At 48.4% G+C, this 20,118-nt stretch overlaps 1 protein-coding gene across 13 annotated transcripts in view; it reads left to right on the top strand.

Annotated features, from left to right (window-relative positions):
* Positions 1 to 20,118, top strand: part of LOC126536996 (uncharacterized) — a 615,291-nt gene that overhangs the window by 187,930 nt on the left and 407,243 nt on the right. For 11 of the 13 annotated variants that reach the window (XM_072287449.1, XM_072287443.1, XM_072287445.1 and 8 more), the window contains one exon: positions 16,793 to 16,891. The exons of the other annotated variants lie outside the window; for them this stretch is intronic. In XM_072287449.1, the coding sequence (XP_072143550.1) occupies positions 16,793 to 16,891 (99 nt within the window). The remainder of the gene's footprint in view (positions 1 to 16,792; positions 16,892 to 20,118) is intronic. 13 annotated transcript variants of the gene reach the window in all.

Raw genomic sequence — 20,118 nt, 5'->3', positions numbered from 1 at the left:
GGAAGGTGTTATCGTCGGCTGCACCGGTGACCTGCCGCGTCCGCCTCTACGTCACAGCATCGGCAGTACAAAAGCACCTTCTTCGTCTTGGCCCCGACACTTGCTATTAGCGACGAGCCTGCTCCGGACACGTTAATCACGTTCTGCCTGTGCTGCAGGTGACTGCCACGCAGCCGCACTGCGCGCCTACGAGGATGAAACTCCCGGCCCACGCTATGCGCGGAACCGTCAAGTTTGCATCGTCTACCACCAGGAAGGTGTTATCGTCGGCTGCACCGGTGACCTGCCGCGTCCGCCTCTACGTCACAGCATCGGCAGTACAAAAGCACCTTCTTCGTCTTGGCCCCGACACTTGCTAGTAGCGACGAACCTGCTCCGGACACGTTAATCACGTTCTGCCTGTGCTGCAGGTGACTGCCACGCAGCCGCACTGCGCGCCTACGAGGATCAAACTCCCGGCCCACGCTATGCGCGGAACCGTCAAGTTTGCATCGTCTACCACCAGGAAGGTGTTATCGTCGGCTGCACCGGTGACCTGCCGCCTCCGCCTCTACGTCACAGCATCGGCAGTACAAAAGCACCTTCTTCGTCTTGGCCCCGACACTTGCTATTAGCGACGAGCCTGCTCCGGACACGTTAATCACGTTCTGCCTGTGCTGCAGGTGACTGCCACGCAGCCGCACTGCGCGCCTACGAGGATCAAACTCCCGGCCCACGCTATGCGCGGATCCGTCAAGTTTGCATCGTCTACCACCAGGAAGGTGTTATCGTCGGCTGCACCGGTGACCTGCCGCCTCCGCCTCTACGTCACAGCATCGGCAGTACAAAAGCACCTTCTTCGTCTTGGCCCCGACACTTGCTATTAGCGACGAGCCTGCTCCGGACACGTTAATCACGTTCTGCCTGTGCTGCAGGTGACTGCCACGCAGCCGCACTGCGCGCCTACGAGGATCAAACTCCCGGCCCACGCTATGCGCGGAACCGTCAAGTTTGCATCGTCTACCACCAGGAAGGTGTTATCGTCGGCTGCACCGGTGACCTGCCGCGTCCGCCTCTACGTCACAGCATGGGCAGTACAAAAGCACCTTCTTCGTCTTGGCCCCGACACTTGCTAGTAGCGACGAGCCTGCTCCGGACACGTTAATCACGTTCTGCCTGTGCTGCAGGTTAGTACCAATAACACACGAATCGCACAACTTTCTTTTTACGCTCGTCGCTCCTGCCAAGGAGTTGTTCTTGTAAATCCTCGCCGACTTTGTGTTGCTTACCGTCGTGTATCAACTTTCAGAATGGCTAAAGAAATTGGTAAAAAATTAAATTATGGGGTTTTACGTGCCAAAACCACTTTCTGATTATGAGGCACGCCGTAGTGGAGGACTCCGGAAATTTGGACCACCTGGGGTTCTTTAACGTGCACCTAAATCTAAGTACACGGGTGTTTTCGCATTTCGCCCCCATCGAAATGCGGCCGCCGTGGCCGGGATTCGATCCCGCGACCTCGTGCTCAGCAGCCCAACACCATAGCCACTGAGCAACCACGGCGGGTAAGAAATTGGTAAAATGAAGGAGGAGATGGAGGCAGAGTTTTTGAAACTAAAAGAAGAAATGAGGGCAGAGCTGAAAGAACACCGCGGAGCGGTCGAGCGCCAAATATGGAGCGAGGTCCGTGAATTGAAAATCGAGCAACAAGCTTTGGCTAAGAGCCTTGAGTATGCTCACGGAAGCATTAAAGAGCTAACAAAAAAACTGAGCGCTGAGACTACAAGAAATGCTAGGTTTGCATCTGAGAACGAGGCGCTTCACGCAAAGCACGCAGCTATAGAAAGCACGCTGCAAGGCTTAGAAAGGCGCCTTGTTCACATGGAGCAGTACTGGAGGAAGGCCAATCTAGAGATACAGGGCGTAATCAGGAAAGACGACGAATCTGTGACTGAAATCCTTTCCAAAGTTGGCTCTGCAGTAAACGAGCCTATTGACGACGGTGATATTGAGGTCTGCCACCGCGTGCCTACGCGCAACGCTGACAGGTCTCATATTATTGTGCAGTTCAAATCACGCACAAAACGCGACGCTGTGCTTAAGAAAGCGAAGAAAACTCAACTAACGAACAATGACCTTGGCCTTGAGAACGCAACACCACTTTACGTGAATGAACATCTTTGCCCCGCCCTAAAGAAATTACTTGCCAAGGCTGTCAAAAGGAAACATGAATACCACTGGAAAAGCGTTTGGTCATACAATGGGAAGATTTTCGCGAAAGAAGCTGATGATTCACCCATTGTGTCGATAACGAATGTAAATGATGTCAGCAAGATCTGTGCTCGTCAGGTTGCCGGTACACCAAGCGAAGCGCCCGCCGACGTGCGAGGCTCTTCTGTGGTGCAGTGAAGGAAGTTGCGCTTCTGCTTGAAACAGCGAAGACACGATGAACTATCACGAGTTTTGTTTGCCATACACAGTTCAGCTTTATGATTTATCGTGTGAATCAGCCCTACACATTAATCTACGTTCTGTCGACAACAAACAGGATTCCATCGCTTTCTTCTTAGACCAATTTTCTTTCAAGTTCAGCATAATCATGTTTTCGGAGACCTGGTATCAAAATGATTCCCAAATATTAAATCTAGCCGGTTACAATGCTTTCTACATAAATCGGAATAGTAAACGAAGAGGTGGAGTTGCCACCTATGTTACAGATCGAAAAAAATGCGAAATGGTTTCAGAATTTACCCGAATCACCGACGACTATGAAATTCTTACTCTGGTATGCAAAAAGCAAATTATCTCCGTTATCTATCGCCCTCCGACAGGGGATGTGCTGCGCTTTTTAGATTTATTCGAACAGTTGCTAGATTACATAAGTAAGAACAACTATTACCTAGTTTGTGGTGGGGACTTTAATTTAAATATCCTGGACCAAGATTGGTCTGTTCGTGCGTTCAACACCACGCTCTCTTCATACGGTTTTGTCAACTTAATTACCATTGCATCCCGAGTCACACAATGTAGCTCTACTGCTCTTGACATTCTTATTACCGATATTGAGACTACCATCTGCAGTGCTGGCACAGTAGCATCAGATTTAAGCGATCATTACCCAGTCTTTCTTATTTACTCCTCTCGTTCCGCGGAAAGGCATGCCAGAGCTGAGCCGTTGATTGTTCAGCGAGTTACCCAGGACAGGCTCGTATCATTTAAACAAGACGTCATGAACCATGATTGGTCATCTGTATTTCATAAAACCAATGTAAATGATGCGTACACAGAATTCCTGCAGGCTTTTGTGCGCATTTACACACGACATTTCCCGCTCATAGCGGTGAAGGTATCTAAAAAGATACGGACCTTGGGTGACTCAAGAACATATAAACATGACAAAAAGTAAAAATCCCCTCTATCATTCTTTTTTGCGGACGCGTTCAGAAAAAACGATCAAACAATTTAAGAGATTTAGAAATCAGCTTAACACAGAGGTGCGGCGATCCAAGACAAACTATTATCAACACATTTTTGGACATATTACTCGGCAACGCCCTGATGTTGCTTGGAAGACAATAAAGGATGTTCTCGGTCGTAATACCAGTATGCCTTCTATCAAAACGTTAACTGTTATTGGCACGCGCGAGGAAAGCAGAGACGAGACGAGGCGTGGGGCTTGGAGTCTCGGTGCCAACTGATCTTTATTCTTTGTGCGCCAGCCCTCTATCGGCGGCCGGCTGGCTACGGTCGACTGCGGTCGGCTCTGTTCCGCGCTGGCAGCACCGCGGCTTATCCCCGGCATTTTTGTGTTCACTACAGCACTCCCCCCCAAGTGAGAACACGAAAGTAACCAACACGACAAAACACTCGTGTGATTAGAGGTTGAGGCGATTTGGCGCATTTAGACGTCTGCCACTGCGCGTGTGGTAGGAGCGAGTATCAGGCGTGGCTGCGTTTTGCGCCCTGGTGGAAACCGCTGCCCTGGGTCGAGGCACTTTTGTATGGGTTCCAGGCGACGGGGTGGAGGTGGGTGTCATGGACTGCGTTTCCATGTACGCAGGTTTAAGTCTGTCCAACGAGACAACTTCCCGCCGCCCCCGCATTTCGATAGTGAACGTCTTCCGCCCACGACGGAGAACCTTGAATGGCCCATCGTACAGTGCTTGTAGTGGTCGTCGTACAGCGTCGTTCCGCAGAAAGACGTGACTACATGACTCAAGCTCGTTGCTCACGTGTGTCCTCCTCTCTGTGGGCTGTCGCGGAGGTGTAGCTCGAAGCTTGTTCAGGATGTCACGGAGGTGAGATGCGTAGTCGCTGGCGGAAATGCGAGCTTGCTGTTGGCCAGATGCGAAGAAATCACCGGGCAGACGTAGCGTCGTGCCGTAGACAAGTTCCGCAGCGCTGCAGCCGATATCTGCCTTGCACGCTGTGCGTATGCCCAAGAGCACGATAGGCAATGCTTCCACCCAAGAGTCATGTTCACTTCCCATAAGTGCTGCTTTCAGCTGCCGGTGAAACCTCTCGACCATTCCATTGCTCATCGGGTGGTAGGCCGTAGTCCTGATGCGTGAGGCGCCGATGAGTTTCGTCAGACTGGCGAACAACGCAGACTCAAATTGGCTTCCTCTGTCCGTTGTAATGGAGGAAGGTGCACCAAAACGACATAGCCAGTGGTTGACAAAAGCGCGAGCAATAGTTTCGGCTGTCATGTCGGGAATCAGGATAGCTTCTGCCCACCGCGTGAAACGGTCGACCAAAGTGAGCAAGTACGTTTGGCCCTGGCAAGGTGTCAATGGTCCGACTATGTCCATATGGATGTGGTCGAATCGAGCATCTGGCCCTGGAAAAGTCTCAAACGGTGTCAGCGTGTGACGCTGAACCTTGGACCGTTGACACCTAAGACACTCGCGAGTCCACTGTCGGGAATCGCGGTTGATGCCAGGCCATACGAAACGTGCCGTGAGCAGCTTCTGGATCGCCCGGATTCCTGGGTGTGAAAGCTCGTGTAACGAAGCGTATACCTCCCGACGGAGGCAAGCAGGCACGAATGGTCGAGGGCTACTTGTAGATGTATCGCAACAAATGTCTCCTGCTCTGGGCAAAGGAAACCACTGTAGGACGAGTGACGTCGATGTTTTCTGCAAACGGCGCAGTTCGTCATCGTCGCGTTGAGCGGCCGCCACTTTTGCGAGGTCTATTCCCGTGTGAGTGATGGCATTTACTGGGTTGCGCGACAGAGCATCGGCGACAGCGTTGTCTACTCCTTTTATGTGGCGAATGTCCGTGGTGAATTCCGATATGTATGACATCTGCCGCAGCTCGCGGGCTGTGTGCGTGCCGCCATCAGATTTGAGGGAGCGTAAGGCGTAGGTGAGAGGCTTGTGATCAGTCATTACAAAGAATTCCATCCTTTCTAAGTAATGACGAAAGTGCCGGATTGCTGCGTAGACGGCCAACAGCTCGCGTCCGAAAGTGCTGTAACGCTGCTCGGTGGGTGTCAATTTCCGAGAAAAGAAAGCGATCGGTTGCCATACTTCTTTGTTGAAGGACAGCACCGACAGCTGCGTCCGAGGCGTCGACCATGGCGCACTGTGGGACTCCCGGTTGCGGGTAGGCGAGAAGTGTGGCGTCGGCGAGGTGTCTCTTGATCTCTTGAAAAGCCGCTTCGGCGTCGTCCGTGCAGAGCAGCTCCCTAGCAGCATCTTCGTGTGTCGACAGCAGGAGGTGGAGAGGGTGTAGAACGGCCGCGCACCGAGGTACGAAACGTCGGTAGTAATTTATAAGGCCAAGGAACTCGCGGAGCTGGCGTTTAGTGGTGGGTCGTGTGAACGTCTCGACAGCTTTAACCTTGTCTGGATGAGGTTGAATGCCAGAGCTTGAAACAACATGGCCAAGAAAAGTCAGCTTCTCGGCACCCAGCTCGCACTTGTCCGTGTTCACCAGGAAGCCATGCTCCGCCAGGCGCTGAAACACGGATCGCAGATGCGCCTCATGCTCGTCCGGTGAAGTGCTTGCGATGAGTAGGTCGTCGAGGTATGCATGGCAGAAGTCGAGGCCATGCAAAACGCCGTTGATAAAACGCTGGAATGTCTGTCCGGAGTTTCGCAGGCCGAACGGCATGCGTAGGAACTCGAACAGGCCGAAGGGCGTGGTTATCGCCGTCTTCGATACATCCTCTGGAGCCACGGGGATCTGATGGTACGCCCGCACGAGGTCGACCTTGGAGAAAATCGCCGCGCCATGTAGGCTGGACGTGACATCATGAATGTGAGGTACCGGATAGCGGTCGGGCACGGTTGCTTGATTGAGGGCTCGATAGTCGCCGCAGGGTCGCCGGTCTCCTGGTGTAGACTTCGGCACCATGTGCAGTGGAGACGCCCACGGACTAGCGGACGGGCGGATTATATCGAGCTCGAGCATGTGGTCGAATTCCTGTCGAGCTGCTTGCAGCTTTTGCGGGGACAGGCGACGTGGGCGTGCGTAAACTGGTGGGCCTGTGGTGACAATGTGGTGGCATACATTGTGCTTGACGGCCGCGCTGGCCTGTGGTGGCCGCGTCAGTTCGGAGAAATCGCCGAGGATGCCGGTGAATCGTCTAGCGCCAGGCGGTGGTACGAACGTGGGGCTGAGGGGTGGATGCCTGGATGGCTTCCCGCGCACTTCTGCTTGTGACATGGGGTCCTGTAAACGCCGGTTGCGGACATCGACAAGCAGTCCGAAGTTGCGCAAAAAGTCCGCTCCCAGTATGGCAAATTTTACGTCTGCTACGAGGAAAATCCACCGAAACGTCCTCTTGAGGCCCAGGTCCAGCGAGAGGGAGCGTTGCCCGTACGTCGGTATCGTCGTATTGTTGACAGCTTGCAACGGTGCTGCGCACGGTCGTTTGCGGTCGGCTGGCGACGCCGGCACGACACTAACTTCCGCCCCTGTGTCGACTAGGAAACGAGCACCTCTTTCCCGATCGGTCAGGAAGAAAACCGATGGGCGACTGTCCGGAGGGGCGGTGGCACTGGTCGCCCTCAGTGCTGGCCCGGGGCGTTTCCCGAATTTTCACAGGGCGACACACAGTTCCGTGCAGCGTTGCCGAATTTGCGGTGGCACCAATACACCCTACGTTGTTGTGGTTGTGATGCGGTACGCTGTCGTGGTCGCTGGTTTCCGCTCGAGTGCAACGCTGCGACGGTGTCTGCGAGGCGAGAAATTTCCTCTCGCATCTCTTGCAAGGAATTGGCGGACGGTGCGTCTGCGTGCACCGACGCTACTGTGGGCACGGCGACAGCCATGAGTTTGTCGGCGAGCTCGGCCATGTGGGAAGCCTTTGCAGGAACAGTTCCCGCACCAAACGACCGTCGCTTGCTGTCGCGTCGCCGGCCAGTTGTTGCATGTGGCGTAGCAACTGGCTGGGTCGGCGGTCGCCAAGTTCGGCCTCCCGCAGTAGCTGTTGGAGACGCTCGGGCTCTGTCCGTGTGACACGGCGAATCAATGTCTCTTTTAGCGTCTGGTGGGCGTTCTCTGCGGGTGGCGTTAGCAGTAGGTCCCGCGGGAGGTTGCCCACCACGTGGTGGTATTTGGTGCTGTCAGCAGTGATGCGGCGTGCAGCGAACTGCGACTCAACTTGCACGAACCAAAGTTCTGGGTCGCCAGTGCAAAACGGAGGTAGCTTGACATCAAGTACGGCTACCGTGGGGCTGTTGGCGTCGCTTGGCTGATTCATGTCGATCACGTCCGGGTCACCAATTATTGGCATGCGCGAGGAAAGCAGAGACGAGGCGTGGGGCTAGGAGTCTCGGTGCCAACTGATCTTTATTCTTTGTGCGCCGGCCCTCTATCGGCGGCCGGCTGGCTACGGTCGACTGCGGTCGGCTCTGTTCCGCGCTGGCAGCACCGCGGCTTATCCGCGGCATTTTTGTGTTCACCACCGTGGCCACCGTGAACTTAAAGGCAAAGAGCTTGCAGACTATTTTAATACTCACTTTGTTAATGTAAATGTAGCCGATAATAGGCCACCAGACATCGACACACAATATAGCAATTTTGTTGACAGTATATTTCTCGAACCAACCAACGAACATGAAATCCACAGCACGTTTATGATATTGCGAAATAGTAAGGCTCTAGATATCGACAACATCCAAGTTGAACCCGTTAAGCATGTTTTGCCGTTCATCACTTCCCCACTTGCTTACATTTTAACTTAGCGATTGAGTGGAATTTTTCCCGATGCCATGAAAAAGGATAGAGTATCAGTAATATGCAAGGGGGGAGGCAAAAACAATGCATCGAATTACAGACCAATCTCTGTTCTATCTGTTTTTTCTAAGGGGTTGGAAAAAATCATATTTTCACGATTAACGAAATTCTTCGACATAAGAAATGTAATAACAGATTCTCAATTTGGCTTCCGAGCGGGAAGATCTACAGAATTAGCGTTATTGTCCTTAAAGGAAATCGTCCTGGGAAACATTGAACAACAATTGTATACAGTAGGTCTTTTTGGATTTTAGTAAGGCTTTTGATTCCATTGACCACGACGTTCTTACGACAAAGCTTACACAATACGGGATTCGCGGGAAACCTTTGGCCTTGCTTGAGTCATACCTGCGTGACCGACGGCAATGTGTTTTTATTAACAATAACAAATCATCTTTTTTACCCGTCACGCACGGAGTGCCTCAGTGTAGCGTACTGGGTCCACTTTTATTCAATATTTATATTAATGACATTGTCCTGATAGACACCGAAATTAAATTTATGATATACGCTGATGATACCACTTTTACTGTCTGCGGTTCTAATTTAGATCAAACAATTATGAAATGCAATGAAGTTCTCAATAAGGTGTCTTTATGGTCCAAAAAAAAAAAAAAAGATAGACTCAGGATTATTGCAACTAAAACGAAGGCGATCATATTCTGTGCAAAAAACAAAAAGGTTTCCTCGTCCCATCAGCTTAGCTATGAACACCAGCGTGTTGCCATTGTCAGTGACCACAAAACTCTAGCAATATATTTTTCTTCAAATTTGAAATGGGATACTCACATCGAATTTCTTTGTCGAAAGTTATCTGCAGTTACAGGGGTACTATCGCGCTGTCGTAGTATTCTTCCACTACAAGCAAAGCTTCAAATTTACTACGCTCGGTTTTACTCAAACATAAACTACTGCAACCTGGTTTGGACTACCACAACAAAAACTAATATAAATAAGATTTACCATACAAAAAAGAATTATATGGCAAATTACAAATCTTGAACGCACAGATACCACGAAAGAAGCATTTCTAGAGCATAATTTACTTCGCGCGGATAAAATGTATGAATTTCGGTTATTGCAGTTATTTAATTTTTCATCAACTAAAATTGTTAATTACTTCTCTTCTCTGCCATCGTTACAACGTTACTCGTCGACTGTTAAAACGCGCTGCACTGATATGTGGGCGATACCACATTTTCGTACGAATTACAAACTTCAGTCACTTGCTCACAATGTTCCCCTAACACTTAACAAGCACCAAAATACTGCTGGATATAGTAGAAGGCAGCTTCGAACTTATGTTGTGCAATTGTAACTAAATAAAAGATCCAGCGTATTGTGAGTGACCATTTGGTTTGATATCGTGCTTCTGGCGTATTGTGTATTGTTATGTACAGAGTGTTTGCGATTGCTTATGTATCGTGTTGTAAGACATATTGTCTTTTTCATTTTGTGTTATCATGCCTACTGATTTAGTACAGTGCATTTCAAATTGTTATTTGAGAATGAACTTTGTGTCTTTTCGTTACCTGTTCTCAACTTTGTTTCTTTCTTTCGATACTTAATTTGCTGTTCTTTGGCGTATCTTGTAAAACTGATTTCTTAAACGGAAATCGTGTTTGATTCCATTGCTTGCGATTATACCTGTTTTTTTTTTTATGTGACTTGTCCGCTATGCCTTGTAACGGCTTCCTGCGCCTTTTGTCAAGCTGCTCTAGCAGCTTTTAGCCAGGAAGCCGTCCAGATGCTTCTGGGAAATGAAATTGAATTGAATTGAATTGAATTGAAAAATCGTGGGCTCCCCTCGCAAGCTTTTCTCTCGCACATACAGCGGATAGGACGCGCGGCAGTGGTGTTGTCGCTTTTGGACTTTAAACCGAACATCACGACGACGGCACAGATGCGCCTGGGGTGTCCATACAATCGCTATCGCAATAAAAGAGCACTCTTTTTTCTCTTTGTCAAACTGCACTAGCTGTCAGTGCGTCCTGTGACATTGGTACAACAATCTAACTGAGAAACAACATGCGAATACAAAGCTTTCGGCCAGGAACATCGCGGAACAAGCAACAATAATAAAAATGCCTCTGTAAATTGGAGCCACTTTTGACCACGTGATGGCGCTCGGCGAATAGCGGCGAGCGACGGACGGACTTAGGCCGTGGACGGACGCGTTTCTGCGGGCCTCCGTGGCGGCAACGAAAAGTTTTCTCTGCGTGCTTTGAACTTGCTTCTGTTGTTAGACTTGGTGGATTTTTAGCCGTTAAATAGGTTGGATCGACAGGGCTATCAGCTATTACTTCTTTTTTTCTTCTTTTTCGTGTGTGTCGGGTGTATTTGGTTTTGTAGGGCAGAGCGTCCTTTCGGGACACGTATTTCAACACGTGCGACCGTTTGGGACGGGTCTTTTTAGTCTTGAAAGAGTAGATTGGAAGTGGCAAGGATATTAGACATTAGTGTTTTATTGTGTGTGTATTTGTATGGAGAATATTGCTTTGGTACTCAGAGCGTGGCCACTTGTTTGAACACGTGCGAACGTGTGTCATGACTTAAGTCTGCTGGATATTTATTGCTTTCTGAAGCATTGCAAATAAATAAGTTGTGGCATTGTAAGGTTTTAGCTTTTCTGCATATCGGCCTTTGCTTGTAGATACGTGCTTTGAAAGGTTCGGTGATAGCATTAGAAATAAGCCAAGTGGAACATATGGTAAGAAAGGCGGTAGTTTGCAGCGTGCGGAGGGGTCCCTGAAGGTTGGCGAGGAGAACGATAAGAGCGGCGAGGAAATTGAGTGAATCGGCAGAGACTGTGATGTCGATGCTAGACTAAAGAAATTGGAGGATGTCCTGGGTGAGCTTGTGAAACAGGTCGAAGAGCTCATCTCAATATGTAGCGTGCTGCTCAGAAGGCGCACAACGGTCTCTTTCGGTAGCTTCGAGCGGACCGTCAAAAAACTAGCTTCGAATTTACATGTTGTGCTCGAAAATGTCATTGAGTGCGCTGACCCCCGGCGGGAGACGCGTTTACATGGACGGAAGATGGGCGGGGCCAAAAAAAAAGTGAGGGGGGAGGGGGTGACGTCGCTCCAACATGCCGTAGACGTCCCGATTTGAGAACCCTTTACCATCGGGCCCACACCTAGTCGACGCTTGGGCCGCCGATGAGTCCTCTTAGCGGTGCCGAGTGACTTGAAGCGGATTCCCCGCTTTTCTCTGTTGCGCAGATTGGCCTTAACGAGGCGACGATAACTCACAAGAACCAACAGCCATAAAGCTGGAAAAGCCCTCCGTTTTTTTTTGAAGCAAACAGGAAAACAATACTTTTCGAGCAGACAAAGAGCGCCAATAAGCACAGTGTGGCCCAATATTAAACTGAAAACTCCATAGGTGTTTAGGACAACTTCTTCAGCTTCAGTTGGAAAGCACTTCCTATTTGATAGACATTCCAATGATAAAAATATTTCCACACCTTCGTATACAAACTGATTTGTTATCAGTGCTGGCATACTAATTTGCTGTTCCCTTTATTAAGAGTAGGGCATTATATACATCTCAATTAATAGGTACCTAAGTTACTGATAGCTAGCAGGGTTCTTGTTAAGTAGTACTATTAGCCTTCCGAGGATTTGGAGCAACGTATTGCGCAAAAATTGTAAGCATAAAGAGTTGGCGTTAAATTTTTGAAATTCGATTCTATATTTGGCATTTTTTTCCTGATTCAATATTTCATTTTAAATCTGCTATTCGGTGTTCGCAAGCCCATACTGTCAACTATTTTCGACATGTGAAGGTGTAGTGACATTCTAATTTTATTAAAGAATATTTGAGGCTGACAAAGCGGCTAGAAACGTCTTCGCTTGCCTTGACGAAACTGTTAGAAGTTCTCGCGACATTGAAGTTTAATTGAAGAACATGTTATGCTGACACAGCAGCTGGAGACACAGTCGGTTGCATTTATAAACTAACTGACAGCTGAGTTTGGCGCGTTTCTTCGTGACTGCGTCGTGGCAGGTATTAATGACGAGGTGTTAAGGATATTATTACCAAGTGGTTATAGACCACTAGTCTTACTTGGGCTGCTTACGGCGGGCAAGCTGATGCCAATGCGCCTACCACAAGTCTTGCATTGGGCGCGAAAGCTAGCAGTATACAACTGCAAGCTGTGCAACCGAATAGGGTCCAGCATCGCCAACGCCGATAGCTTCAGTCGGTTACTGCTGCCTCTGTACGTACACCCCGTTGAGTGGCCAGAACAATTGTTTGTTCTTGAGCTTCCTTATCCCTTGGTACCAGTAAAGTTTCGTTCGTTCTGTCTTGTCCTCGCTTCTCCGTTGGAACTTGAAGCTTCTCGGACGATGATCGGCAGTTGTTGATCAAATGCAGACAGGAAGCGATGGAGATCAGATGTACAAGAAATATTTATGGTTAAACATTTCTATATACATGGCTGGTAAAACAAATACATTACAAACTTGAAGAATTGAGAAACAAAGTCTCACTCTTCGACTGTCTCAATGACTGTTAGTGCCCAGACTCGTTTTAACGTACCTAGTACGGAGGCTCACTAATCTATCGGCAATCCTGATTTCAGCCAAGTCTAACTTACATGGTACGGAGCCTCACTGATCCATCAGCGATCCTGATTTCAGCCGAGTCTGAGGGACAGCATGTCGTCGCGATTTTTATAGCCCAAATATATAAAGAAAACAAGGCGGTAGGGCCGTTGGCCCGTCCCATAAGTTCAGTTGCCAATCAGAGTCAACCTTTAGTTAAGCCGCAACCAAAGGGGCTGGGCTTACTCTTAAAGATAAACATATTGGAAAACAAAGCTCTTTTCCTTCTTCTCTAAAACTCCGTCGCCCTTTCATTTCTACGTAGTCAGTGACGGCCTCAGAAAAACATGCCAGGTTCGTACAAGTTATTGCTAGGCAAGCCTCAAAGCCCAAGGGCGTCTCCAGGCCGCAAATATCTCGGAAGCAGGGGCATCGACACCACGTAGTGCTGCTGCACTCAAGGTTTGTCCGCGTGGGAGACTGATGACCGTCCTTGTCCTTCAAACTTATTGTCTACAAGACAAAGTTCTCCGAGTGCGTGTTTACAAGACTCCGCTGTCCGAATGCACTCCTCACGTGCGCACCGCATCTCTACAGCGTACACTGTAAGTTGGCCTTCTACACCACACAGGCAATCGCACCCAACATCCAAGGCTGCCGATTGCCTTCCGGACGCGTAGAAGAATAGATCCCTGCTCCGTATATGCGGCACGTGGTCAAGGTTGCTAAGCCCTTCTTAACCTCGGTGGCGCTTCGAATTAGTCAGGTACTCGGGAGCCAGAACCACAATACCGCGTACAGCGGTCCCCTTCAAGGCTGGTCTGTGTGGACTCGTGTGACCGTCGGCGGACTGCCAACACCGTGCGCACAATACCGACTTCCCGGAATCGGCACTCGCCCTCCTGGCGCCTGCCGCGACGCGTCACCCAACACCGCGCCGTCCCTGTGACCCCTGATAACACAGAAACGGTTGCCCCGCTGACATGGGGGGGGGGGGGGTGAACCCCCTCTCTATACACAAAGCACGTGGCCGATTCGCGACACTTAAAAACACGAACAATTAGAGCGACCTTACAGTACCACTGCTGGCTGTAGTCGCGGGGGCTATTTTCAATGCTTGAACATAGTGAATCTTCCGAGTGCCTTATGATCTGAAGCTGAGATACACAATCCCGAGTCGATGCCCTATGCTGCTCCGAAAATGCAGATGAGTGTGCAAGATAACCATAGTTATTACCTTAGGTAGCATACTGTTCAGGTCCTGAGTGATAGTAGTGAATGGGTTGCAGCCAAACATCCTGCTACTTCTCTACGAGGGGCGCCTTGGAACGATCAAGCTGAAGGCTGTGGATACGAGTCATGCTCTGTGGTTGTCCTTGGATGAACACGTTACCGCTGTAGCTTGCCTATGGCATGCTTTTCAAGAGCGTTGGAAGATTGCACAACCAACGGCGATGCTTCTATGGCCGTTACCACAGAGACTGTGGTCTCGCTTTCACATTCATTTTGATGAACTTTTCACGAACCGCTACTTGCTTATTGCTGATGCTTTCTCAAAGTTGGCAAATGCAATTTATCAGTCTGCATTCGACAGATGCAACAATTCTTTGCTTGCGGGGTCATTTGCCAGTCGCGTATTTCCAAGTATCATCGTAGCTGACATTGACCAGCATTCGTAAGTGCAAGGGTAAGACATTTTCTCCGTAGGAATAGCGCAACGCAACTACAGGCACTCTCGTACCGTTTAGCATCACATGGAGCTGCAGGTCGTGCCAGTCTCAAGAGGATTTGAAAAAAATTGTTTCTCGTGGAGCGGATGCTACCACACGCCAACCATGACACTAAACGTTTAGCATACATCACAGTTATGAGACCGCTTCTAGGATATGCTAATATAATCTGATTCCCATTCAGAAGTAGTATCAACACGTTTACAAATGTGCAACGGAAAGCGGTTAGATTTATCTTTAACGTTATCGACGCCTGGATTTCTAGACAGAAGTGTTACGTCGTGCAGGATTACCTACACTCCAAAGTCGACCTAAACTTCATCGCCCTAAAGTTTTTACATATGTCACTTCACAGCTGCTTTAAGGTATACCGCACAGGATTCATTCAATCTAGAAAAAATGAGAAAAACGACACATACTTGAGCTTACATTTGAAGAATATTTGTGCAACCGCAACACATTTTACTATTGTTTTTCTCCTAGAAGCATACGAGAATGAGATAGTTTCGACCGTCTCATAGTAGGACAGAATAAAAGAGATGACAATCTTGAAATAGTTCAAAGAAACTAGTTTCTGCGCGCTGATGATCTTGTTAGCATATCGTATTTATGTTCTTCATATTCCTGTATACGATGTTTCTCCCCTAATGGCGCGGTTCACACTTTTGTATTTATGCTTAGTGTTGTATATATTCTTTAACTTAGTTGTTTGTTTCTATATTATGCGAACTACTGCGCCCACACTAGTACTATGTGTTGTGCACGCCTCCTCTTCCTTCTTTTTGTTTGCATTTTAGCGAACTGTTCTCTCGCCCCTGCCTATTAGTCTTGTTTTCAAAACACAGTGCGCTATTTTCAGAACGCCGCTCCTTTAAAACCCTGCCAAAGGGTTGACAGTATGAAGAAAAAAAATTAATGCTTCTCAAGGCAGCTTCACGTGTCAGCTAACTTGCAATCTTTTGAACGCACCTTGTTGCCACGACTAGAGCTAATGGGACATACGTCATAAGTTCACAGTGCTACATCCTGAGACGAGGTGACGATGAAGCAACCTAAGCAGAAGATTGAGTTTGATCCCTTGCATAACCCGAGGCTACACACGATACCTCTGAACCGGGCAACCCTGGAGCTAGCAAGTGGCTGTCATTTTAAGCGTCTTGTTGGCTGTCAGCAGCGCCATCAAAAACGCATGTGACTGCGCCTAACTACAGCTCTGGGATCACCGCCTGTCGTCACTGCCTTCTGTCCTTGCTGCCACGGTGTTCTGCTGACGGCTAAGCCAGCGCGAAAAAATGAAAAAGAAAAGAGCAGCAACACCAATGCACGAACTTGCCCCTTGTTATCGACGAGTGAAGAAATGATCTTTGTGTAATATTTTATTTGAATTGACGTTCCAGAACGTCGTGTCACACTGAGGCTGTCCTTAATTGTGAAAAGAGGTGGCTGATCTTGGTTCATCGTGAATACTGTCCCACTTTCGCAAAAGTGCTCAAGGAAGAAGCACATATACTAGGCTTCCTGGTGTTACCAGCGTTAAATGTAGAAGGAACACCAGACGAGAAGACACCACAAGCGCTGACTTTCAACAACGTTTATTTGAGAGAATCACTGCTTCTTATACCTTTGCCTACACGTGTCACAGGCACGTCATTGCACATCATGGGAAACATGCCCTTTTTCGTACTCAAGATAACAATTGTACGTGCAAAAGCTCAAGTTCTTTTTTTGTTAGTAACAAGGACGGCGTGCTATCACATTGGTCACGAAGTCTGGCAATCTCGGCTGCCTCAATGATCTCCCGAACCAGCTGGTCACTGTGTTTTTTCAGCACTTCACAGCGTCTGAATTCTGCGGCACAAGCTTGAGAGCAATTTCGCGCCGCAGATATTAGAGTCTACGGCACAAGCTTTAGACACGTCATTGTACATCATGTTTCACATGATGTGCAATGACGTGTCTGTGACACGCTTGGGCAAAGGTATAAGAAGCCGTGTTTCTTTCAAATAAACGTTGTGGAAAGTCAGCGTTGGTGGTGTCGTCTTCCCGTGTCGTGTCCCTTCTACGTTTTGGGCTGTTAACACCAGCATGGAAAACCAACAAGCCGAAGCTTCTATTCTAGCGATATACTAGGCGTTGTGTGTGTTACGGGATCAGTACGTTTGCAGCATTTCTTAGTCGAAGAATTCACTCGCGTGCAGATGTTAGTAGCTGTGTTTGATGTTTTAAGTGCCAAAATGAAACCAAGCCCTAAGAGCCAAGTGATTGTTAAATCTCTCGCAGGATGCCGAGCCGTCCTTAATAAGCTGGCAAGATTACCAAGGTTGCACTCCTCTTCACCTTGCTGTGGCATCAGGTACCCTGGCTGTTATTGATTTACTGGTTAGTCTGACCAACTCTTGTAGCCTGCATGTGAAAAATTTAATTGCCTGCGTTGTTTGAAGCAGCTCCTTCTTGCTGCCAAAATCAACAGGACAAGCTGGTGTAGATGTATCTTGTGATTGACAGTGGAGGAAAGGCAACTGGAAGTAGTGTTTCCTCCCACAATTTCAGTTGCTAACCTTCTTTTTTTTAAAACCGGAGCTTTCTTTGCCGCCTACTTTTCGGCGTGTTGTTTCCCGTCTTGCCTGATAAGCACAGCGGTGGTCCTTTATCGCTGCCTTCTACTTGCTTTTCTCTACTCCGCCTTCCTGGGCCTCTCAGACGCGAGCTAGACGTCTGGCGGTACGAAAAAAAGAACGTACGCATTCTCACTGCACTGCAAGGATGCACTGGAGACATGTACCACACCGACCCATTTGCGATACATCTGGAGATTATGAGCACGAGCACATATTCTCCCTGTGGCTTGAAGAATTGTCGTGCTCGTTTACAGTACTCGTTTTATTTAGTTTCACAAAAAAATTGTTTGACCCCTGTGGTTACCTGTATGATGCGCCGTTGCATGAATGCAACGGCTTCAGCACTACTGTACACATCGACGTGCCAATCTAGGTCGTGAAACACTACACGTGGGTGAGCAGACGTGCAGCGTCTGAAAACGCCAATGTCGAGGGCAGCAAAATGCTTTTGCTAAAGCTGTTTTGCGTAAAGCTCTATCAACACGTGTGATGTGGTACACCTGTCCAGCTGTGTGTGACCCTCGAACACGCTCTCATTAAAAGACTTGGAAATCATATTTAGCGCCAGCTGACAAGGACAGAAGGGAAACGACACCACAATGCGCTATTGTGGTGTAGAGCGTTTTGGTACCGTCTGGCTTCTGTCCTTGTCAGCTGGCGCTAAATACGCTTTCGAAGTCAGTTTACCAACACGCCCAACAAATGCCAATGCTGATTAAAAGAGTTGGTCTTTTCACGAGTACTGCAAAAAACAAGCAACAGTTGAGCAACGTGTATTTTAATGCGCACAAGAAACAAGTTTTTACTGAACACAAAGTTCTAAAACCAAGTTTATGCATTCTTGAATAATGTGCGTTCTACGTGCCGCAAATGCACCATGCGCTGTCAAAAGCAGTGATCACTGAAACGCATCGGTTTCGACCTACGATGACAGTTTAGCATGATTCCGCCGAAGAGGGCAACATTTCCCGCGGATGTTCCCTCGTCCGTTGCCACTGCGGTACACTGCGCACAGCGTTCGTTCATTTCGCGAGCTTTAGTTCCTCCTGTCCCACCAGGCCGCGGCAACAGCCGGAACAACACGGCCCAGATAACATAGCGCAGCGAAACACGGAGACTGCCAACACGACGCTTTTGCCACGGTACGAAACCTATGGAGCAACACGTGTGAGCATACACAACCATAACAAGGCCGTCATTGTGGCCCGAGAACATGGCCGCTAAACCAACAGAAAGAAAAAAAAAAAGCTGAAAATGGAGAACTATCACGTCACTTCCTCCACATTTTCTCCTAGCGTGCGGTGTGGGTATGGCCTCTCCTCAGTTTTTCCTTCCTCCATAGTTTGAAAGTACCGCCACTCTTTGAACTCTGCCGCCGCGCGAACTCCTCGCCTCCTCCTCGCAGCTCCCCCACGTGGGAAGCGGTCTTGCGCCCGTGTTTCTGCATAACGATTGGCCTCCCTTTCATTGCCCTTGGAAACGCGCGGATATTGCGTTCTGGTTGTGTTTTTCGTTCTTTTATTTCTTAGCTCGGCGTAGCGAACGTTGTACGCTGTTTTCCCTGCTCTCGGTGCTAGCGCTATGCCGTGGTGCTGCGCATATAACTGCAGCAAAATGAGTGAAGATGGTGATGCAATATTTGTGGTACCACAAGGAAAGCGTGACGGCTTGCGCAGGCAGCAGCGGCTGCATAACATTGGCCGAAAGAATTTTGTTCCAACAAAGAACGGTGTTGTTTGCGAGGTGAGGCGTCCTTCTTATTGCTCGCATCAAATCATCCCCTGATGCTGCATTTTTTTAATTCTCCCAGCCTGCTCACCAGCGTTTTTGCTGCGGTAATTTGTCGTTGCATAAAAATGTGGTTGTCCTCAGTATGCTTAATATTCTGCTGGTGCTCCATCACCTCGCATGTCGCTAACTGTTGTTATTCAGTCGGAAATGCAGCATTATAGGTTCTGCTTGCCGCTGTGAACACTTATGTTCGAACATACAGCGTCTCGATCGCACTTCTGGCGATTGTTAGGACCCGTTGCCCTTTCTGCTGAAAATTGAAATAGCGGCTTGTAGAGGAGCTGTTATTTTCAGCTTACGGCGATGTGTGCGCCAGTCATACAATGAATGCAGGCCCTGAAAATATTAGTGACGAGTGCACCCGTGGTATTGCAGGAATCCTCACTTTAATAGTGACTGTTCCACTTTTCTGCGACTTCGTTCCGTGTGGAAACTTCTTTTAATTGATTTACCACGAGCCGATATCATTGCATCAATGCGCTTTGATTACGAAGGTTGAGCAATCAATCATAGTTGTGGTCATGATGTAGTAATGCAGAGAATATTCTGCAGGCAATTAGCACTGCAACGTATTTCACCCTAATCCACCTTCATGCTCCTTCAACCACCTTAACCCTTAATCTATCATAATCCCCTTCATTCACATTATTCCACCCTTATCCACTATAATCCTCCTTAATGCACCTTAATACAGCTTCATCCAGCCTAATCCACCTTCATCGATCTTAATCCTCCCTCATACACCTTAATCTATTTTTATACAATCACTAATCAATCCTTAATTAACTTTTCTAATCAGTAATCATCTCTTATTGAGCGCTGGACATGCTTTCGTTCGCTTCCGGCCTTCCTTGGGTCAAGTTCTTTACCTCAACGCGGCTTTGAAACAGAGATCTTAGACTACGCGCCGTAGCTTTCAAAAGATGAAGCGGCAACACAAACAGCATACTAAGAAAAACAAAGACAATACAAGCGCCTTCTTCGGTCTTTGTTCTTTGTTAGTGTGCTGTTTCTGTTGGCCCTTCACCTTTTAATAGCTATGAACCAACTAGCCCCACAACGTGTTCCGCGCGCCATAGCCGTGCGTCAACTGAGCTTCGGTGTCATAGTGAACTATGCTGTATTTGGCTGCAGCAATCATCCAAGAAAGAAGCACGGCGATGTGATTGCTGCCCAAGTTGAGTTCATCTCGATACC

Source organism: Dermacentor andersoni, chromosome 3 (assembly GCF_023375885.2).
Source record: "Dermacentor andersoni chromosome 3, qqDerAnde1_hic_scaffold, whole genome shotgun sequence".
NCBI lineage: Eukaryota > Metazoa > Arthropoda > Arachnida > Ixodida > Ixodidae > Dermacentor > Dermacentor andersoni.
The sequence above is the reverse complement of the archived record's forward strand: the minus strand, read 5'-3'. Positions and strand labels throughout refer to the sequence as shown.